The sequence below is a fragment of the Camelus bactrianus genome, chromosome 12, assembly GCF_048773025.1.
Source record: "Camelus bactrianus isolate YW-2024 breed Bactrian camel chromosome 12, ASM4877302v1, whole genome shotgun sequence".
NCBI lineage: Eukaryota > Metazoa > Chordata > Mammalia > Artiodactyla > Camelidae > Camelus > Camelus bactrianus.
The window spans coordinates 27196967-27221281 of NC_133550.1; the positions used below are offsets into that span (position 1 = coordinate 27196967).

General features: G+C 38.4%; 1 protein-coding gene across 8 annotated transcripts in view; it reads right to left on the reverse strand.

The window, feature by feature from the left end:
- GRIP1 (glutamate receptor interacting protein 1) overlaps window positions 1-24315 on the reverse strand; it is a 615139-nt gene that overhangs the window by 136517 nt on the left and 454307 nt on the right. For all 8 annotated transcript variants that reach the window (XM_074375094.1, XM_074375092.1, XM_074375093.1 and 5 more), the window contains exons 3-7: window positions 17347-17482; window positions 15117-15262; window positions 8543-8626; window positions 3160-3235; window positions 826-971 (exon numbers count right to left, since the gene is read on the reverse strand). In XM_074375094.1, the coding sequence (XP_074231195.1) occupies window positions 826-971; window positions 3160-3235; window positions 8543-8626; window positions 15117-15262; window positions 17347-17482 (588 nt within the window). The remainder of the gene's footprint in view (window positions 1-825; window positions 972-3159; window positions 3236-8542; window positions 8627-15116; window positions 15263-17346; window positions 17483-24315) is intronic.

Here is a 24315-nt window from a genome sequence, read left to right on the forward strand (position 1 = left end):
TGAATCATACAGAGTGGGAAATAAAGCTGTTTCCAGTTACAGAGTAAGTGTCTTTTTCTCGGCTACATTTCACCAGCATAAAACCTGCTGGTAAAGTCAGGTCACACAATCAAGTCTGATCATTGTAACAAGTACTTACAACGTGATTTAAGGTTCAATTTCAGGTCCCAGTTCATTCTCTCATAATTTCTCTGCCTTAGTCAACACTACACAAAACTTTGGCTCTCCCTGCACACTGACAGGCCACATGAGAGAATCTTTCCAGTGTGATGGTAGAAATAGAATTACTTTCTATTGGAATCATTATTTAAAGAAAGAATACTGCACTCAACTTCTTGTCTGAATCAATGTACTCCCTTTGCTTTCTTTGCCCCAAAGTCTCAGGATAAAATGTTAATTTCCCTTGATTTTGATTACTGGCTTCATATTGTAAAGTTATAAGAAGGAAAGGAATCCCCTACTGTTTCCAGTTTCCATGTAGTAAAGGAAAAAGCACCAACCCCTAAGTTAATAATACCATTTTTGTGATTTGGAGGGGAAAATACTTTCCGGCCAAAGGGTAACCCACACAGAAGAGCTGATTACTAGGTGAAACACGCTGACAGAATGAGATGTTATTATAGAATCTATTGACACAAGAACTCTAAATCGCTGAGTATACTTCGCCTCTTCCTGAACTCAAACAGAGTAATAAGATAGTATTGATGAAATTCTGTCTGCTACAGGAGGACGTAACAGTTCATTCTTAACCCAAAGGGGTTTATCGGGGATGGACAGTGACGTGATGGAGAGCTTAGAGATCCCACCCTCAGGGCTCTCACATACCCATGACTGAGACGTCGTATTCTATCAGCAACGTCGCTTCTTGTCCACACTGCTTAAGAATACTCATGGCTTCAGCATGCGTGCTTCCAAGAAGCCGAATTCCATCCACACTGAGCAACCTATCGCCAGGTTTGATTGTGCCCTCTCTGAAGGGAGAATAAAGAAACGGTCTTATTAACTTAGCCTCATGGGGCTTCTCATTGATAGTCACTTAGCCAGAGTGGTTCTTTCACACACATTCTACCAACCATTTCATTTGCATTTCCTCTGAAGCACCAAGTGTGACGTTAAGAAAGTAAAGAGGTAACCCTGAACAGAAAATTGCTGCCATAGGAAAATCAGTAACAAGAAAATAACTATACATCAGCAAATAACTAAGTTACCCATAATTAAGTCTTGGGGTGCAAAAGTAACAAAGGCACATTTTTCCTTTTCTAGATTTTTGCCAAAATGTCTAAAATTTGATTTATTGGAGCCCAGGAAATAGCATTAATCTGTTTCTCCAAAGCCAGGTGAGCAGAAAAGCCTGCTGATTCCAATCAATTTATTACCAGTGAACTCAAGCAGGAGAGGGAACGCTGGTGAACAATTTCCCTAGTCTGTAAATTTTTCTACTGATTTATATGGCCATTTGGTGATCATTAAATTGATTCAGTCTCATGTTCACTAGAAAAGCCAGGCAGATACTACTCTCTTTTCTGTGACCGAAGACACTCAAGGCACTGGGAGAAGATGCCCCAGGACAGCAATGACACCACTGAAGTCTAGCCAGGAAGGCTTCCAGGTTATAACCCTCCTGCCTCATGCAGGGTCACAAAGATGAGATAATCAGATGTAGGGATTACAAGTCTAGGACTTGAAAAGAATAAAAATGATGTTTTAAATATCTTTCACCTAGATAACCCTCTAGGTATTTTGATTCTAAATCTTTATCTTAAATTCTTAGATTTCCTTTAGTCCTACATTAATTTGGTACTACATCACTCACAAACTAAAGCCTGCTTCTGAAATTTCTGTCAATTCCAGATCTAAATGTTAATAAGAAACAGAAATACCCTCATTTGCTTCAGGAAAAACAATTTACAAGAAAAGCAAGGGAAGGAAAAAAATGGCAAGATTTCCCTGGAAATTTTGACTTTGTATTATCCTCTGCAAAGGCAAATACACTTTAGCAGAGGGGAGAAACCAGTGTCTTCATATCTTCTTATTTTACATTAAACATCAACATTTTCAAAAAGTGAGCCAACAGTATGAGCTTTGAAGGAAAATAAATCTGAATTCCTCTCTTACTTCATTCATGTACTAGCTGGCGAGTTATTGAAACAGAATGGGTTTCGGTTTTGTCCCCTGTAATGTGTATAAAAACACCTCATCTAGTGGGTGGTTGTGAGGATACAATAAGACAATGTCTGCCAAGCACTTATCACAGCTCCTGGCACATAGTGGATGCTCCATAAGCAGTATTTATTATTAGGACTATTTCTCCTGCTTATGAAAAGGTTTCAAACATTCATCCTAGTCTGAAACACAGTGCAGAGTCAGGGGTAACCAGCGCATTTCCTCCTCCCCTTCAACAATACAGAAAGGCGGGAGTTGTGTTCTCCCATCACGATGGAGTGGACTTCTGCTGTGGGAAATGAACACAAAGATAAGCATCTCCTGGGAAATCTAAATTGTGAGTCTACTGGAGACCCCACAATGTTTATGGTGGGACAGCTGAAGGGGCTTCCTTCAGATATTCAAACTAGCAAGGAAGAGAAAGCTCTAGACACTAACACCAACAATACGCCTTCACTTTCACTAAAAGTCACTTCCATTCGGACATCCATGGTCACCATCAAAGGGCAGTCATAAGGATAAGGATGTTGGCAACAGTAAGAGTCAGAACACCACGACCTCTCTTTCCAGGTTAGGAGATGAGCAGTTGGAGAGGATGTGTGTCAAGGGCCTTCCTTAAAAGAGCTGGCTGCCTTTTATCAACTGCCTCTCAGGTATGACAGGCCCTCTGCAAGGCACCATAAATCTCCAGGCTTTGATAAAATGAAAAAATGCCTACCTTGAAAGGTAGGCACCATTATCTACATTTTACACTGGAGGGAACTGAGCTTAGAGCTGTTAAGTCACTTGCCCAAAACAAGGTAGTAAGAACTTGAAGCTGGAGTTAAATTTTCTTTCCTCTGATTCCACAGCCTGAACTCTTTCTGTTTTCACATTCCAACATATTTATTTAATATCTATCTGTTGCTGTGAAATTTCTAATTCATCCACTTGTATGCCAAAGTCCCCAGCTTTATTTAATCTGTTTGGATGGGGACACAGAAAGATGAAGCTTACCTGTCGGCAGGCCCTCCAGGACGAACACAGGTTATTACCACAGGACGAGATTTATTCCTATCGTCATGTGCTCCCCCTAGCAAGGAGAAGGAATGCGGCTTACAAAATGCTCTCATTGCTGCCATTAAAAAAATTCAGTTACAAAGTATCAGCTGAGAAAGTGAGGTTCATTTTATTGTTGTACATGTGAAGTTTTCCTTCTGGCATGCAACAGCCTTAAACATCTTACTCATTTTATACAGACTGTATGTTTGAAGTCAACATTTCTCCACCTCTCAATAAATATATGACTGTAATCTGCGGTGATACATACATAAACTGTTTAATAGCTAGTGTGATAAAAGCATCAAGTAATTACAAGTTCTAGTCCAATTAGAACAGCTGCTGGCTGTAAACAAAGTGTAGGTAGGTACCCCTGGTGTTAATCAACCTGGACTATAACATAGGTGAGTCTACAATCTGACATAAAGGAAGCAACAAGTAAAAGGAAAAAAATCCAAGTATTAAAAAAAAGAAAAAAGTTCGAATGGCTGAAATGATGGAAATGTCAGCTACCTTGATGGTGGTAGTGGTTTCGCTGGTGTACACATCTATCAAAATTCATCAAACTTCCATGTGAAGTATGTGTAGTTTATTGTACAGGAATCATACCACAATAAAGGTGTTAAAAAATTTTTTTAAAATGAGGGTGTTAAAAATATTAGTGCATTTTAAAATCACGACATTTTTAGTACCCCCACCATGTTTTGTTTCTGATGTTCATTTTGTACCTTTTTGTGTATCCCTCAACTAGTTACTGTAGTTATAGCTAATTTTACTAGTTCTGTCTTTTAACTTCACACTAACTTTGTAAGTGGTTGATCCACTACCTTTACCATATATTTGCTTTTACCAGTGAGACTTTTTCTTTCATATGTTTTCTTAATTATGTTTAGGGCCTTTTCTTCACAGCTTAAAGATGTCCCTTTAACATTTCTTGTAAGGCCAGTTTAGTGGTAATGAACTACTTTTGCTATTGCTTGTCTGGAAAATTCTTTATCTCTCATTCAATTCTGAATCTTAATCTTGCTAGGTAGAGTATTCTTGGTTGGAAGTTTTTTCCTCTAGCACTTTGAATATATCAAGTCACTCCCTTCTGGTCTGCAAATTTTCTGCTGAAAAAAAACCAGCTGACAGTCTTATGGGGGTTCCCCCCTTTTTTTTTCTCTTACTGTGTTCAAAATTTTCTTTAACTTTTGATATTTTAGTTATAACGTGTCTTAGTGTGGATCTCTTTGGGTTTATATTGTTTGGGTTTCTCTGCGCTTCCTGGATCTGGATGTCTGTGTCCTTCTCTAGATTAGAAAAGTTTACAGCCATTATTTCTTCAAATAAGTTTTCTGCTCTTTTCTCTCTCTCTCTCCTCTTTCTGGGACTCCTAAAATGTGAATGCTAGTATTCTTTATGTTGTCCCACAAGTTCCTTAAGTTATCCTCTTTTTTTAAAAATTCTTTTTTCTTTTGGCTACTCTGTTTGAGTGATTTCTACCACCTTGTCTTCCAGGTAACTGGTCTGTTCTTCTGATCCATCAATCTGCTACTGAGCCCTCTAGAATGCTTTTCAGTTCAGTTATTATATTCTTCTGTTTGGTCCTTTCTCATGTGTTCTTCCTCTTTGTTGAAGTTCTCACTGTGTTCATGCATTCTTTTCCTGAATTTGGTGAGCATCTTTAATGACCATTACTTTGAACTCTTTATCAGGTAAATTACTTATCTCCATTTCATTAGGGTTCCCCTCACCGTTGAAGTTTTATCTTGTTCCTTCGTTTGGAACGTTTTCCTCTGTTTCCTCATTTTGCTTGACTCTCTGTGTTTGTTTCTATGCATTATTTAAAACAGCTCTCTCCCAGTCTTGAAGGATTATTCCTGTCTTGATGTGGCCTTTTTATCCTTTGTTAGGGAGCTGGAATTCAGCATTTTCTTAGGTTCTTTTTAGAGGAAATTTTTTTATGTATAGCTGTATATTTGTTGCATCTGTGGAAGGAAGTGAGTTCAGGATCCTCCTATACCACCATCTTGAACCATCCTCCATCCACTTCCAGTTTCCTAATTATTGTTTGTATGACCTGATTTCCTCATATATCACTATCGTGGCTGCCCATCTGGATGGTCTCTGGTTTGCCAGTGTGTAGTAAGTATAAATGTTGCCATCAAGTATTTTTTCTTTAACATTTATGTTTGTCTGGGAGGACAGACTGACATTTCCCAAATCTGGCAGAGGTAGAGAGATCAACTTAAAGAACCTAGCCTAAGAGAAAAATTAAGACATTCACTGTTCCTGATGAAAGCACATGCTTCCTTTATGCTCATTTCTTTACAAGTGATTTATTCAGTCTGGCTGATTGGTAAAAGCTCCATTTCAGTATTTAATTTCTTTCATTCAGTTTGATGGCTTCTTTTAAAATTCTCTCTTACTTAAAATAGGAAATTTGTAACGTTCAGAAAAAAAATTTAAATGGAAATTGACAATAAGTTATAGCACATGATTGACTATATTTATGTAAATACCATTATGTAACTTCTCTTTTGAAAGGTGATCCTAAAGAGAGAGGTTTGGCTTTCCCCTGAGGGTTATTGATTTAGAAAAGGATAGGGGCTGAAGACAGTAAGAAACCTTTCCATTATTTTGATCTGGAAATATAAATATGCAACAGTGAGTGTACGTTAAAGTGTGAGAATTTCTTGATTTGTGATGTTTTACCATTATTGGAAATAATGAACCAAGTGTACTTTGTGATTCACACTTAGGTTCTGGATGTTTGGAGCTGTAAAGTAAAAGACGACTTAGAGCCCACTGATATTTTCAACCCTGGTTGCTTATTAATATCAGCCACCTGGCATGCTTTTTAAAAAATATCAATGCCAGGGACCCAGCGCAGACTGAATCTGAATATTGGGCTCCATGTGTTAAATCTGTACACATACCTACAATTTTACAGTTGAGAATGACTAGAGAAACTTCCTCAGCTAAAATAAAAAGCAACTTAGTGGCAGAGTGATTTTCCTGTTAGCCCAAACCATCTTCCTTGGTTTGGTGGCAAAGGAATTAACAGAAACTTAACTCTTCATTATTTAGGCCAGAGCATCATTTTTCATTTTATTGATGGAAGGTTCTATTGTTTGGGCAGTCAAGATTTTTTAATGTTACACATAGCATTAGAAATGTTAATTCCATACATCAGCTAAAAGCCTGGCTTACTGTTCAAAGACCTGTCCTAATTGGGTAAGAAGAAATTCTCTAGCACTAAATGAACATGCTTCATCTGCAGTATCTACCCCTCCCTCCTTCCTGAATGTCCTGATATTCTCCATTGATCTAAATTAAGCTCAAATCCCATTTATGCCATAATGTCTTATCTGCCATGATAACATTTATCCACAGTGCTTTCTCATTCTGCAGCTCTTTTTGTGATGACCCAATGGTTCTCAGAGGATAGGTGGTGGCCACTTGAGCAAGGAAGATCCTCCAGATGGGCTTCAAACTGATTTGAACATGTAAGTTCTTTATTGAGTCCCATTAAAAAAGTATGCAAAATTAGACAAATTTTTATGTTCAACCAATGTACGAAGGGAGTTACTAAAGCCTACAAAAATGTGGTACTCATAAACTGGAATTGGCTCATTATTACTAAGGTTTTAAAATCAGTGTAATACTAAGAAATCTGATGTCTACACAAATCTAGGCATCATTCATTCATTCATCCATTTATTAATGGCCTATGATGTACCAGGTAGGAGTCGAGGCTCATATTAAAAAGCTCTTACTACACATGCACACGTGGATATTTGAAATTCCTGCAAATTGTGGGAAGGACATTTTGTTAACATCATATCAGCAGTTGCCTCGAGGTGGTTGTGGATTTCAACTGCTTCTATTCTTTTTAGTTCTTAATGATAAATTACTGTTGGTTTAGCTCTTTCATTAGCAATTGGATTTGCTATTGATTAACCGTACAGCAGCTAGTGATGAATATCTGCACCAGCAGTATTTTTTACTGCAGCATTTTAGTAATTAGGCTTGTAGGCATGCAATTCAAGCACACTACTCTTTCATATCTATACTGCAAAAACAGTAAATACTACCCTCTGAGGTAAAATCACTTGTACACTGACTTTTCATTACATTCATCTAGCTTTTTATATAGAAACTCGGCAATGGTTAAGGTAAGTGATCTTGGGATCTGTCATTCCACCTAAAAATAGGACTTGGTCAGAAAATAATTACTGGTGTAAACTACTCAGTGAGTTTCTAGTTGCCCATTTTCTCTCATACTCATTTGGGCATTTTATCAACTTATGTCTTAAATTCACTGGACTGTAATTCCCTGTAGACAGGGGTCTTGTCTCCTGATTCCATAGTACTCTGCCTTATGCTGATATGTTGATGTGTCCTTAATGAGTATTTGATTGATTAATTCGCTAAATGATTGACATAGAATTAAACCTAATGCCTAAAGCTTAGTGATTTAAGGCAAGTCTGTGTAAGTGAACATATCTCTTTTATCCCTTGATGCATGCATATTTATTAAGATGCTTAGTTAATTTTAATTAATATTTTAATAACTTTGACAGAATTTGGACTCTAGTTAAATACAAAGTGTAACAGGTAAAAACAAAAAAAAAAAAGTCAAGAAATGTTAAAAATTCCTGAAGCTTCCCTACTATCCTATTGAACCTAAGTGTCATACTAGGAATTACGAGTTGTTAATGCATGTGTAGTCTTTAAGGGGTGAAATTGTTAATAAGAAAACTAAAATATTAAAAGCCAAAACTGCAGCTCAGAATGAATGGTTTTGTAGACAAGCTGGAGTCACTTGAAATTTTTATTATTAATATCATTTGAAAATGAGATGAATTGAGCTGATGTATACAGGTGCCCAAGGGACTAGATTGGCTGGAATCCATTCTTAGGACAATACAATAATAAAATGTATTTTAAGATAAAACAAGATAAAGTTGCTTAATCCTAGTCTTTTAAATCAAATCAAGATGAATTCATCAACATTTTTGACTCAATGACACAGAAAGTATGAGCGGGAAGGCAAAAGATATGTTGAAAAGTGGCAAATCAGTAGGATGACTATGAATTGACAAGCTTTACAAACAATGGCTTCTTTGCTCAGTATTAACAAACTGAAATAAATTAGCTAGATCATTTGGATTCCATTTTGATTCCCAATTATTGCTTTGTTTCTTTAAAGAAAAATGGGTACAAATGTTATAAGGTGACTTTAGGCACTGAAAACATCAGTTTTTTGATGATGACTTTCTAGTTCCCTCCAAATATTTCACTGACAAAATTCCCCAAGAATATCTGTTGGTTCTATTTTCTAACCATCACCTACCTCGTATTACAAAACCAAAGGTATTGCCTTCTTTGTGTAACGTGACCTCCACAGTTCGGAAAATAACATTCGATCCTTGGACAGCTGGATGCAGGGAAGAGAGAGGGAAATATAAGTATTACGTCATAATAACATTTTTAAATTTTTTGATAGACATAAAATACTACAGTATTTGCAAATAATTCTTGTTGAGTAAAAAAACAGCAAAAATTTCTTTTTAAAAATGTTAGAAAAAATAATTGGAATGACATACAAATATCATAAAATAGTTATCTTTGTGAGTGACTTATATGGTTCCAGGTAGAATCAAAACCATAGGTACTTTCTTTTCTCCTGTGTAGCCAGTTTTTAGACAGAGCATAATATTCACATTGTTAAAACTCTGTATTACAAGAAAGATAATCTTCATAGGATAAATAAAATTGTTCTCCTTTTGTAAAATGCAAAAATAATATGATTTTTGTAAAATTTATGAGATAATTAATGTCTTTATTTTTGCAGATAGCGCAAGAAGAAAAAGCATTACTCTCAGATGGCCATTAATAGTTTAATCTGATGCAAATTGATTTTCTGACATGATGCATAGCAATTAAACAAAGATATCAGCGGCCCAAATGAAACTTGGAAGGCAAAATAAATTCTAACTACATTCAAAATATTACTACTGACTAATAAAATGAAGATCTACTTAATTTTACTTGATACCATCATGCTTGGTATATGTTTGCCTAGTTATTGCTCTCATTTCACAAAATGAAATTGCATTACCAAGCTGCAGTTTCTAATTATATTACACACAGTCTGAGGGTATGAATTGTATGAAGAAATAGTCATAAACTATTCCTTAAGACTTTTTTTTTTTTTTAAAGAAACTGGTGAGTAATTCTGGTTATACAGTACACTATTGCTAGATTAAAAAAAAAACCCAAATTTCCCCAAATTAATATTTTATCATTATGGATACAAGGATATTTTTATTCATGGAGACAGAAGAGTTTGCCATCTACAGAACTGATGGTCTTTGCTCCATGTCTTGAATTTGTACAACAATATCTAATTATCTAATGCTGTCTTCATGATCAATGACCCAGTTTTCACATCGTTACTAGATCCTGAAGGGTTTATTATATCAAGCTATCAATAAGAAATACACACAGAATTTAAAGACATCTTTGAAAAGAATGTTTCCTGCCATTTACAGGAATAGAAAGTAATTTTAATTAAGCATTAATTACAATTGTTTTTTAATTATTAGAAATCCTGAATCCTCAAAGGAATAGACATGATTATGAAAAGTACACAGTTAAATTCACAAAACTGCACATACCCTGGGACATAAACTACAGTAAGAACTTGGGTCTGCTGAAAAACAATATAAACCTACAGCTGAACAAAATGTTTTGGTACACTGCTGATTTAATTAAATGTCATATTCTGGCCATCAGGGGACTTACAGTTTATTCTAATCATCTAGGAACAGTACATGCAAATAGATGAAAGTGTTGAGGTACTGTTTTAATTAAATTTTAAAAATTGAGTTCAAACCAAAAGTTTTCTTATTTCTATGACCCAGAAAGCCACTTAATGAAATTGGTTAAGAACATGACCTTTTTGTTATATGGGTAAGGGAGGGGAGGAAAAGATATGGGGAGAAATAATTAATGAGTAGCGTGTGCCAGGAACTCTGCAAAGTGGTTTACAAATATTATTTCATTTAATCATTAAATCAACTTTCAATTACAGACAACCAAATTCCAATTCTGGGCCACCTGTCCTTGTTGGCTGAGTGGCTGTTCTGGGGATGCAAAGCCCTGTAATTTTAATTTTGCTTGAACTAAATCTTACTGACCACAAAATCTTACAATCAAATCTAAAGTCAATATAAAGAACTTGGGGATTATCTGCAGCTTTAGATTATCCACACTATTGCTCTTCATCATTGACAAAGATAAATGGGAATTTTGACTACATTTTAATACACTTAGTGAAACAGCTTTGGTCTTTATAATTTTTATTTGCATGACTGGCTCTCAGTGACTGGGTTTTCACATGAGTTTTGCCACACGAATTTTACTCATTACTTTAGGGGTGTGTATGTGGACACAGAGATCCAATTAAAGGGCTTACCCAAAGAATCAAACAGGGTACACAGAATGGCTAGGTAAAAGCCACTTTTACAATGCAAAAAGACTCCTGCTTAGTATTCTAGTTGTACTGTTGTCCCTTATTTCCGTATGTGAATATGCGTGTACTTCTATACCATGAAGTGACAGTCTATATTTTACTACGGTAGAGCTGGTTTTTCTAAATTATATACTATTTCCTGGCCTCCCCAACCCAAATATCTATAGGAGAACAGGAGTTGTGCACTTTCCCACCTCATTACATTGGTTCTGCACATCTGAGTTGCTTTGGTCAATGGGATGTTAAGAGATGTGAGTAGAGCCTGGAAATGTGCTCCTGTGGTTGGGCTTGTCCTGGTTTCCCCCTGCCACTGCCACAGGGAAAGCTTTCCCTGGGTAGCTGCTGCTCCTTCAGACTAAATCTCAGAATGCAGCACGTGGAAGAGACCCAGGACGCCCACCATCTCTCCCCTGTCATCATCATCATTATCCCCACCATCATCTCTGTCTCTCTCTCTTAGAATTAGAAACGAAAAGTAATAAGGCTGACATAGGGACATGCTTTAACACATTTATCTGAATTAAGGAAAGACTCCTTTAAAAAATATTTTTTGAGGGGGAGGTAATTGGGTTTGATTATTTATTTTTGGAGGAGGTTCTGGGGGTTTAACCCAGGACCTTGTGCATGCTAAGCCCGTGCTGTACCACTTGAGCTACACCCTCCCCCAGGGAAGGACCCCTTCTGATAGAAAGCTAGTCTGATCGCTGATGGTTTAATGGTGAGCACTGCCTTTGACAATAAGATTCTGTGGCAGATATTTTCCATTAAATAAATGAGGTAAATTTGTAACTCCAAGGTTTGACTGGAAATGGTATTTAAAGACATATAAAATAGCATCATACCAAAAGTTATATCCTTTCCATCTAAGCTTATCATAAAGGTTTTTTTAAAACTTTTTTTATTGCGTTATAGTCATTTTACAATGTTGTGCCAAATTACAGTGTAGAGCACATTTTCTCAGTTATACATGAACATACATATATATTCATTGTCACATTTTTTTCACTGTGAGCTACCACAAGATCTTGTATATATTTCCCTGTGCTATACAGTATAATCCTGTTTATCTATTCTACATATTATTAATTAATTAATTAAATTTTTAGAGGATGTACTAGGGGTTGAACCCAGGACCTTGGCATGCTAAGCATGCAGCTCTACCACTTGAGCTATACCCTCCCCGCTAAGCTTATCATAAAGGATTTTAGGTGTTAACTAAAAATTGGATGGTGATGTAATATCTCAAAATTCTTTAGGGGTTATGTGACCAAAACATTTGAAGGCAGTCCTCTAAACCAACTTTTGATATACAAATACCCAAGACACAGTCTGGTAATATTCTAAATACAGTCTCAAAACACCACATAATTTTAAAATCAAAAAGAAATTTAGAGCTCTTGTAGATGGACTATTTCATTTTCACAAAGAAACTGAATCTCAGAAAAGGTAAGTGACTTGCTCAAGGTCAAAATTTCATTTTCCTTCTATCAGATCTCTGTCTCTCTCTGTCTCTGTCTTTGTATCCTACCCCCCTAAACGCCTCGCCATCACACATACACATACCCTTCCTCCAGTTCCTTCCAGACTCTGGGGTTGGCTGAGCCTCATATTGCTGTCATTCCTGAGAGAGCTACAGTCTGGGTCTGGGGTGGCCTGTCTTTCAGCAGACAGCTCTGTTCCCGGGGCCTCGCTGCTGGAGGCTTGCTTCTGCTCTAGCTGTCTGGGCTCAGTGAAAGGGAGGCTTATTAATCCCTTCAACCTCTCTGAACTCAAAGATCTTATTAATTTACCTAAATGTAATAGAAAGAGTCAGAGATAATCCCTGGAGAACAGACCTCTTCTATCTGATTTCTACCAAAAAATTCACACTTTTGCCTTTAAAAATATTTTCCTTTTTCCCATCAGCTTCATTGCGTGAAGGAGGAACGGCTGGTATAACCACCCAGTCATGACAGGTTTTAACCTCTGAATATTTCTGATACCCACCCTCTCCTCTGTAACCCTACTGATGCTATATTTATTCAGGACACTACCTCTCTTTTGGAAAATTGTAACAGCCTTGGGGCTTCTAGCCTCTGATCTCTTCTCCATTTGACTTGTTAAAATAAATCTAAAAACTCTGATCTGATGATGCTACTCCTCAGCCTTAAAAGCCTTTAAAGGCTCCTTACTGCCCACGTGACACCATCCGCATGCCACCCATATGGCTCATAAGGCCCCCTTCACTTGGTGCCTGTTTACCTGAGTGGGTTCATCCCTCTCCAGGCCCTGTCTTTCCCTTTCTGCTCCAGCAGTTCCAAACCATTTGCAGTTCAACCTGTGCTCTGGGCTATCATCTTACCTCCTTGCTGTACCCTGTGTCTGGAATGTTCATCTTCCTACTGGGCCTGCATAACCTCCTTCAAACCCACCCCAAAACTTCCAGCTCTGGATCATCCATAATACTTGGCAAATCTCCACCAGTGGCCTCACCCTGAGTTCCTCTTAGAAAGAGATTGTGTTTTGTTGATATTCATGTCCCCGGTAGAATAAAAATGCTTAATCGAAGAGCATTAATTAGCTCGAGATATTTGACTCCTTTTAACTCCTTGGCAATGGTTTGAGATAGTGAGTTCAAGAAAACACAGTATTTTCAGTGTAATAATAATAATAATAATAAGGCTTTTTGAGTATGTGATTATGACCTAAATGCTTCACATGGTTATAGTCTTGAATTCTTACAAAAATTCTACATCCACTACAGCCATTTTACAGATGACAAACCTACGGCTCAGAGCTTAACTGGCATGCCCTAAGTCACAAAGCTAGAAAGGGGCAAAATTGACATTTAAATAATGACACAATTCAAGCTCCCAATACCATATTTTACTGCTCCCTTTTATGAAAATGAAAAATGTAGCAAGGTTTCGGGAACACAGACTCCAGTTGATTTGGTTATAAAATCACCAGTAGATTTTCAGTGTTAGATTTTCTGTTCATAAGAACAAGTAGGTACACTCACTCTCTGAGTGCTGTCATCTGGTCCCAAAGCACCATCTATATCCCCATTGCTCTTAAATTTACACTTCTAGTCCAGATCTTTCTCCCAAACTCCAAACCAGATATCCAACTCTTTTCCTGACATTTTCTCCTGGCAGGTCAAATAGGCACCTCAACTGTAGGAACAAACTTCTGATCTTCCCCTCACAGATCAGTTCTGCCCAGTCTTAACCACCCCCTTTAACGGCAGCTCCATTCTTTCAGTTGCTCAGGCTCAAAGCCTCTGGGGGTCTTTGACTCCTCTTTCTGCACAACCCATATTAAATCCATCAGGAAATCCTGTTGGCTCTGTCTTCAAAATAGATGGGGAATGTGAGAGCTTTTCACCATCCTCGCCATTGTCTTCCACCTGGGTGACTGCAATAATCCCCCAACTGGTCTCCAAAGCTTCTACCCTTGCCCCTGCTGTTCTCGCCACAGCAGCCAGAGGAGCCTTTGAAAACACAAATCAGATAATGTCACTCCTCTGCCTCAAACCATACCATGCCTCCCTGCTTCATCCACCATGTTAAGGCCCCTCCAGTAGCCTTCGAAGTTGCCTCTGTCCTTTATACTGCTGACCGCCTCCCCTACTTCTCCTCATGCTTCCTCTGCTCCAGCCACACTGCCCTTCTCAGTGTTTCTAGAACAACACCAGATACAGTCCTGCCTTTTGACCTTAGCATTGGCTTTTCCTTCTCTCTGGAATTCTCTTCCCCCTGAAATCCATACAGCTAACGAGCTAACTTCCTGACCTCCTTCAAGTCACTGATTAATGTCACTTTCTCAATGAAGCTGTTCCTGGTCACTTCATTTAAAACTGCAGTCCCGCCCTCAGCCCAACAGTCCCATCCCTCACCTTGCTTTACTCTCTTTCTCTCACAGCCTCACGACCCAAAGCATTTACACTACATACAGCTGACCCTTGAAGAACAGAGTTTTGAACTGCGTGAATCCATGTCTATGTGGATTTTTGCAATAGTAAATACTGCAGTTCCACACAATACCCCCTTGTCGAATCTGCAGATATGGAGGAAACTCAGTTACGGAGGAACCGTGCATACGAAGAGCCGACTATAAGTTATACGTGGATTTCAACTGTGCAGACAGTTGGCGGCCCTAACCCCCAGATGGCCTTAAGGAAACATGAGTCCTAGATAATTTTTACCATTATCTATTCTCTTTCAAATTCTTCCTGAATAGGCTATAAGTATATCAGTTCAAATAATTTTTACATGTCAAAAAAAAAAAAAAAAACGTGTTCTGCCATTCCTGTAGTAAGACAACGATGGTGAAAAAGAAAAAACAAAACCTGATTGTCTCAGGCAACAACATGGTGTGGCGGCTCTGCCTCAGGACTGTGATGACTTACAGACTGGCGGCAGCTCATACTCGACTTCGAGGACCACTCTTTCCCCGACGTTCTTCAGCAAACTGATGATCTCGTCGTGGCGGAATTTGGCCAGGTTGATGCCATTCACTGCTTTGATATAGTCACCTACATCCAGCTGATCACTTCTGCAAAACAGGGAACATCGCTTCAGTGGACCCCTCCTCATCCCAGGCTGGTCTGACCATATTTTGCACTTTCCCATCATGGGTAAGCATGCAAGTTCAGAAGCCGGACACAGCAGGAGCCCTCGCCTCCCAGGATACGGCTGGTTCCTGGGAGCAGGAGTGCAGCCGAGGTGGATGAGGCACTCAGCGGATCCCTTTCACTCATGCTGTCTGGACACTTCAGAAGTGGGTGGGCTCCTGCTGTCTCTGACTTCTTCCTAACCCTTTACCTCTTTTATTTTTAAAGAGCACCATACAACAAAATAAAAAAAAAATTATTTTTAGCTGCCTTGCCCATAAAGAGATGATTCTCTGAGAGCAGATTATCTAGATCCTGGACACACTTGAGCTTTTCCTTTCTTCTCATTCCTTCTCATTTTTTGCTGCCTGCTTTTTTGGACATTTCACCATTTTGGACATTATGCTTTGGATATCTTCGCTGGGAGTTTGCCCAGAGCCAGTAAGAGGGTCAGTTTGTTTTGCCAGTCACTGCTTACAGCAGGGCTGATAAAAGAGTACTGGTAAAGAAGAAATTACAAGAAAGTACTGGGTTTCAGGAACATTCTTCTCTCTCTTCACCAACATACCAGAACCTTGCCTACTTTGGGGCTTTTGGTCAAACTGTACTTCTAAAACAAGGGCAGGGAAGCAAGACCAATGATAGGACTTAAAATTCATATCACTGATGAGGATCTTCAACAGTATTTTATCCCCAAATGAAAATACGGAATTCATTCATTTCACGTAAGCCCAGCTCCAATCTCTCCGCCTCTGGAGCCTCGCTAGTCTGCTCCAGCCTGCAGTACGTGCCGTCACGATCACCTCAGATCTACTGACTCACATTCACATGGCAACTTAATTGCCTGGTGCTCTGTGACAACGCCTAGGTTACTGCTTTTTACTAAAACGCAATGTGATTACTGCTCCCAAGTTTTTCGTGTTTTTTATACCTTATTTCCTCTAATAGATTATAAGCCCCCAGGGGGCAGGGATCTTATCCTTAATTATTCTGGCTTACGACCTGTGAAACGGTAGTGGAGTAAACAATGAATATTTGGTGATTGGTGACACTCAATATAACTGGCACAGCATCCACACATCTGAATACGGCACTGCCCTCCCTCTCAGCTCCAATCACATGCTTTAGGGGCTACACGTGAGAAAGCCCTGGAGACACAGGAAGTCCTAGCATCACAGATCAGCCATGACTGCCAAAATATAAAGGAGCCTATGGTGTGGAAGGAAGTATCTTAAAAAACCTGAAGAAAGAAGATTAGGGTGCTTGAGTTGACATCAGTGTGTTTTCCAAACAATATCTCAGATCATGGAGCAATCCACTGGATTGAGGTTATAATTTGTACAAACAGGTTGATTATCAAAAGCCATCAGTATTTCAGGTGACACTTTATAAGACAAGAACTCTAAAACTTAATTTGGGATGATGTGGACAGGACTGCTGGTGTCCAGGACTTAAGGAACATTAACCTTACTTTGAATGAAAACTGAACATTCCACCCCCTCTGTCTGAGGTAGATTTAGAATTTGTCCACATAGCCAGCCCACCCCTGCCTAGCACCCAGGACATTCCATCTTCACCGACAACCAGTGCAGCCTGCAGTTCATTCGTAGGAAAACTGAGAATATGCAAACAAGTAAAATTATTATTTAGATACATGGAGCTGGGCCTCCCACACTTCCTAGGCCTGTCTTGTCCTTCTACGGGATATGGGTCATCTGTTCCCCTGAGATGATCGGAGCATCTCACCCCCACTGCAGACCGTCTGCGGTCGGCGGCACACACAGGTGTCTTACAGTGAAAATTACTTGAGGACGTGGGTGTCCCTGAGATGACATGAGAGCTCCCTGGTGACTGTGACACAGGCCAGAACAGCCACGCTTCTGGAACGTGCCCCTCACCCCACGCTGCTGCCCAGCAGATGGCAGCTGTCGCTTATTTAGTAGTGACCTTTTCCTGATGAAGTTTTAATTTTTCCATTAATGACACCCTGTGCTCCTTTTTCTCCATCTACCCAAGAGGCAGGTACCTGGCAGCAATTCCTCCTTGCCGCAGGTTGGATACCCTCGGCTTCCCATCCTTGTCAATTCCTCCCGATACCGTCAGCCCGAGGGTGGTGCCTTCCTTCTTCATCAGCTCAACCACGGTGGAGCCCTTGAACTCCTCTGTTAAAAGAAAAACATTTGCTTTAGTAAATGAGAGTAGAAGCACAAGGGGTTGTTTTCGTGGGTGGTGAAGTGACTCCTCCCCGTAAACCGTTTGTACTTCTTCTTTCGTGGGAGAAGATCTGTGGCCTCTTTTCCATTGCAATTTGCAGAGTATCTCATAAAGATGAGCATGTGGATACAGGGAGGTGGCTATCCCAGTGTAGTTTATGAAAATGGGTACCAGTGGGGTAGTTTGCACTAGGTTCAAAATAAATAATCCGACATGACTTATGTACAAGGATAATATTCGCCCTTTGTTTTCTGCCATTCTGAAGTGGCTTTCTCTGGTTTTTCTCCTTGCAACTCCAAATGGAGCAATTGGGAGTTGTAACATAAGGGGCAAGAACAGAATTTTAAATAATACAAAAGCATATGGTGCAGCAGCAAATTCCACGTTCCTGGCACATTTTCGCTGACAAGCCAACCAACACAAGAGTGATTTCCACAGGTTTAGGAAAAATATTATTATTTTTTTTAATTAAATTTTTTTTTAATTTTGGGGGGAGGTAATTAGGTTTATTTATTTATTTATTTTAATGGAGGTCCTGGGGGTTGAACCTAGGACCTCATGCATGCTAAGCATGCACTCTACCACTGAGCTATACCCTCCCCCAAGAAAAATATTACTGACTCTCTAATGTGGTTTTTTTTTTGGTCTTTCAGAAAACAAAGTACAATAATAGCATCATGTTACAACTTATATCATTTCTTACAAAATGCATCACAATGTTAAGGCAGGGTTGGTCTTCAGAATTCCCAGGGAGTGGCTATTAATCATCTCCTTCTCTACTTTCAAAATTTAAAAATCTCACCAATCTTGTGGGGATAATGTCTGTGCACCAAGAGAGAATGCAAATCTTTTGATTTTAGGCACAACAGAAAGAAAACTTTAAGAATATCCTTCCTTTCCCAAATGAAAATGCATGAACATTTACCTACCCAGAGGCTAACTATGACAAACACTTTCCAAATTCTCTGATATGCTATTTTCCCTCCTCTGCATACACTTTCTGGGGTGGGGAAATTGGACAGTTTTCCAACTCCTGAATCAGGTTACGAATTTCAGGGATTATGACCTTCTAGGACATCAGAGATGCTCACATTAAAATGCAAGAACACACTTTCTTTTTTCAAAGTCAAAAAAACCAAAATCACTATTTGCACACCTCTGCCCTTTCCTTGATTACATGTGACAGAGTTAATTATCATTTCAAAAATTTTATGAATGCTTATCATAAAGGTTTTTAAATGGTTGCTGCTGGTCTATTATTCCAACAGCCAATAAAAAAAATCAAATCTTGTTAGGGAAGGAAATAGTCTTTCATCTGATCTAGTGAGGAGAACAGAGCACTTGAGGAAAGAAGGCAAGGGGGACAGGCCACTGATCTCCTTAGCGATATATTAATGTGAGTCTAGGCAGGTCTTTCGAGATTGCCAGGTCCTGCGACCTTAGCAGCACAGCATATACTTCCTTTTTCCTGACAGTTTCATGACACAGCATCTGTGAGTTGTTACTGCTCTTTAAAGTAGAAGCCGAGGAAGAGTCTATGAGTGTGAATGATGTCAGCTTCATTTACTACATTTTGTATGAGAGACCAAACATGATTGAAATTCAAGAAGCAAAATTCTTGTCAAGGGCACAAAAGTGTGGGCTTTTTTTTTTTTTACATCATTTACCAGAAGCATTTGTAACAACAGTCCATCACTGTGTGCATTTCACCCATGCCCCCACAACACAGAACAGAACAACCCCCTATAGCTCCCATAAAGACACACACAGGCCCAACCAATAGTTGAAGAGGTCAACTTAACAAACAACCCCTATCAGTCCTCCGTGGCAGAAGGCTAGTTATAATTATTTCAAAAATAAGGTTAATAACTAAAGTAATGAAAATGACATAATAATGACTATTCATATTATAGAGACATAATGTGCTCAACAATTTTGCCCAACAAAAGAACTGTTTGCATTTTCTTCAAATACGTAGATTGATCCTGTATATCTAAGCACTTAATATAGAGCTTTACTTGAAGAGTTGGGAGCATAACTTTTTAAGTGTTTGTCTTAAAGGTCAATCAGAAATGCACAAAGAAGAAACTATGAAATAGTAATAACAGGCAACTGAGAAATAAGTTTCAATTAATAAGAACTTCATTCCTATGTTGGTTTCAAGAGCATGTTTCCTGAGCAAAATGGGATCCCAGGACATAGGTGCAGCTTTATGGGATGGGAACAATGCAGTTTTTCCAGAAGGACCCCAGGTCTTTCCCAGGCTTCTGGCTGAATCCTGAAAATCTAGAAAAGCTAAATTTGATTAGTTTAATTTGATCTCTGTTAAAACATAAATCCACCTGGGATACTTTTTTAAAAATTTTTTTTATTGATTTATAATCATTTTACAATGTTGTGTCAAATTCCAGTGTAGAGCACAATTTTTCAGTTATACATGAACATGTGTATATTCATTGTCACATTTTTTTCTCTGTGAGCTACCGTAAGATCTTGTATATATTTCCCTGTGCTATACAGTATAATCTTGTTTATCTATTCTACAATTTTGAAATCCCAGTCTATCTCTTGCCAACCCCTGCCCCCTTGGCAACCACAAGTTTATATTCTATGTCTGTGAGTCTATTTCTGTTTTGTATTTATGCTTTTTTTTTTTTTTTTTAGATTCCACATATGAGCGATCTCATATGGTATTTTTCTTTCTCTTTCTGGCTTACTTCACTTAGAATGACATTCTCCAGAAGCATCCATGTTGCTGCAAATGGCGTTATGTTGTCGGTTTTTATGGCTGAGTAGTATTCCATTGTATAAATATACCACCTCTTCTTTATCCAGTCATCTGTTGATGGACATTTAGGCTGTTTCCATGTCTTGGCTATTGTATATAGTGCTGCTATGAACATTGAGGTGCAGAGGTATCATCCTGAAGTAGGGTTCCTTCTGGATATATGCTATCCAGGACACTTTTTAAACTGGTAATAGTCAATTACCCTGTTTAAAAAATGTTTCAAATTTTCCCCCAAGAGCTAGTTTTAATAGTACAAAAGAAAGGAAATATTCACATACAAGTTGACTGAGTAATTTGTGCATTCATTGAGTCAAGCATTTATTGAGTGCTTACTATGAGCCAGACAATGAAACCCAAAGATGAAAAAAGTCAGAGATGTTTATAGCCTAGTCACAGAGGCAAATGAGTCACAGACCATGATGCCACAGTGTGGGTTGTGGGGAAGGTGGCCACAGAGGAGAGGGTCCTGGCAACAATGTAAAATGAAGATTTGCTGTTTCAAATGCAACATTATCTCACAATTTTGTCTTCTGTCTAATCTGTCTGTATATATCGATCAGGATTAGTGGAGCAGAATAGACCAAAGGAGGAATCTAAATTAGGCAAAACTCAGGAGTAAGGATAGAATATTGTTGCAAGAAAATGTGCTGAATCACAAGAATGTTAACTGCCAATAAGCATCTCTAGTCCCTAAAGGACTGACTAAATCATTAATGGGTGTTTCCAAAGGGAGGAGGAGAAAAGAAGCAATTTGGAGAGGGTAGAACATGCTTCTGGAATTTGCTTCCTGCTAACCTGCACTATCCACTAGACTAATCAATCATTTTATGTCTTTTTTGGTGTTTAATGTTTGCATAATGATCTAATGGCAAGGAGAAATGAAGACAGATGCATTCATTTGCATGAGTTCACTTGTATACCAAGGCTTACTGAACAGAGCTTGCAGTCAAACAGTGGAACTTGGGCAAGTCAATATATACTGACAATTTCTTTGTGATTTAAATTGCAAATATCCTTCCCCAAATTAAGAGAACCTTGTAGTAAAGATTGCAGTCTCTCTGAATTAGCAAGCAGCACAGGGAACAGGTGATGCCCAACCGGCAAGAAATGAGATGGTTCTGGATGTGACGTTTTCCTTAATCACCATATTTAATTATCGTAGAAAGGAAATTACAGGTTTACATCTGTACCAGTACTCTCTCAACATAACCAACACAAATCTCACTGATAGAATGGGATTTAGTTGTTTGCTGTTTTTCTTTGGCTTTGTAATTCAATCCTCTTAATTACTGAACTCCAGAATTTTAAGGAAAGCAACAAGGATGCCTGGCAAAAACAAGAGATGTATGAAACATTCTTGCAAACAAGTAAGAAAATTCAATAACACAGATGATTAAAAAATTATTGTGCAGAAAACCGTAGCCTTTTATAAACAAACAACAACCAGTTAGAAGTTATCATAGAAGAAAAAAACCACATTTATAATAGGCAAAAACTAAAATCTCTAAGAAAAAAATTATTGAAAAATATATGAGATCTATAGGAAGAAAACTTTAAAACACTTTTGAGAGTTTAAGATCAGAACCAATAAAAAGGCATCCCATCATTCATTGAATAAAAACTGAGCATTTACTATGTGCCAGACACCATCCTAGGCTTTGGAGATACAGAACTAAACAAAAAAGAGAAAATCCTTGACACCTAGGAACTGATATTCTAGTAGACAGCATAACCCAATGTAAAAAATGTGACAATTCTCCCTAAATTAATCTATAAAGTTCACAATATTCATACAAATGTCAATAGCATTTGGGTGTCACAAGATACATTTTTTTTACAATTGTAAAAATGGAACATGCATCCTTGGAAAGATTCTGTGAAAAACTGTATTCCTAAAGCCTGTCAGCTGACTGTTTAATGTTGCTGTGAAAGAATAGAAAGAGCCTACCCAGGAAGCCCACCTGAACGAGGTGATGGAGTTATGACTGGATGTCACACCACCAACTGTATCTCCTCTGAGAGAGACTACAAAAACAACCAGACACCCTGGAAGTAGGGACCTATAGTGGGAAGGCTGGCAAAGTCTCTGTGTTTACACCCCCAAACATTGCTCAGAGTCTGGATCTGTCTGGATGCATGAAAAAAAAAAAAAAAAAGAAAAAAAGAAAAAAGAGAGAGAGAAGAATGGAAAGAAAAGAAGAATCATAGGCATGGGGCATTCAGAACCCATAAGAACATCTTAGTGCTCTGTAATACTCAGATTGTAATGTTTTATATAGAATAAAGGTACAGCATGATAATCTTACTTTGCTCTGAGAAACTTCTTGTGTCTGGAAATTCTGGCCTCATTGCTTATTTTAAAAGCCTAGCTAGGCTTAGACCAGATAAAGGGAGTTACTTGGAACTTCTGGGAGGTCCCTGAAATGAACAGCGGATTACAAAGCGAACAATTGTAGCAGCAGTTACTGAAAGCAGGGAGACAGACAAAAAATGATGATCACAACAGTGATAAGAGATCCGACGAGAGGAAATAAAGGCCCATCGTGGTGCAACCTGGGAGGGTACTTCATCAGACTGGGCAAGTCGTGCTCACTCTGGATAGTTCCTCGGAGGGGTCATTCCTGAGCTAAGTCTTGAAGACAGTCTTGGCTCAGCAAATGGAGGGAGAGGAGGTGTTATAGGCAGAGGAACAAGAAATGGCAGGTGATTACGTGGGTTCTGGGGAGTGCAAGTCTATCAGTTCAGTTTGCACTTTCCCAGTCTGGCTGCATGTCAGATTCACCCGGGGACTTAAAATATCAACGTCTGGGTCCACCCGAGATCAAACCAGAATATCCCTGATGAGATTTTTTTTTAATCAAACTTTTAGTTGTGAGATAACTTAACTAAATCTTTTTTTTTGTTTTGTTTTGTTTTGTTGGGAGGTCATTAGGTTTATTTATTTATTTAATTATTTTGATGGAGGTGCTGGGGATTGAGCCCAGAGCCTCGTGCATATTAAGCATGTACTCTCACCACTGAGCTATACCCTCCCCACCAACTTAATTAAATCTTAATTGTGAAATTCCATGCAGTTGTAAGAAATAGTAGAGAGATCCCTGGTAACTTCTGCCTTGTTCTTCCCCAACGGTAACACCTTGCAGAATGATAATACAATAGTACAAGTAGGATATTGACATTGATGCAGTCAAGATACAGAACATCTCCATCACCACAAGGATCCCTCATATTGTCCTCTACAGACCACCCACTACCCTCCTACTCAACCCCTTCTTTAACCCCTGGCAACCTCTACCCTATTACCTATGTTTATAACTTTGTTATTTTTAAGAAAGTTAAATAAATGCAATCACACAGTGTAAAACCATTGTGGTTGGTTGATTTTTTACACTCAGGATAACTTTCCAGTGATTTATCCAAGTTGTTGTGTGTAGCAATAATTTGTTCCTTTTTATTGCTGAGTAATACTCCATGGTATAGATATACCACAATTTGTGTCATCATTTACCAGTTGAAGGACATTTTGTTTGTTTTCAGTTAGGGGCTATTATGAATTCAGCTGTTATAAACATGCATGTGCAGGTTTTTGTGTGAACAGAAGCATTCATTTATCAGGGATAAATGCCCAGGAGTACAAGTGCTAGGTCATACAGAAGTTGCATAGTTTTCTAATAAACTGTGAAACTGTTTTCCAAGATAGCCGTAGTTTTCAGTGAACAAGTCCTATACATGTTTTATTAGTTTTACACTTAAGTATTTCATTTTGGGAGAACAACTGCAAATGGTACTGTGTCATTAATTTTGATGTACAAGTGTTCATTGTTAGTATATAGATATACAATTGATTCTTGTATATTTATCTCATGCCTTGTTGAAGTCACTTAATAGTTCTAGGAAGTTTTTTTTTTGTAGATTCCTTAGGGTTTTCCATATAGACAATCATGTCATCTGCAAGAAAGGACAGTTTTTGTTTCTTTGTTTCCTATCTGTATA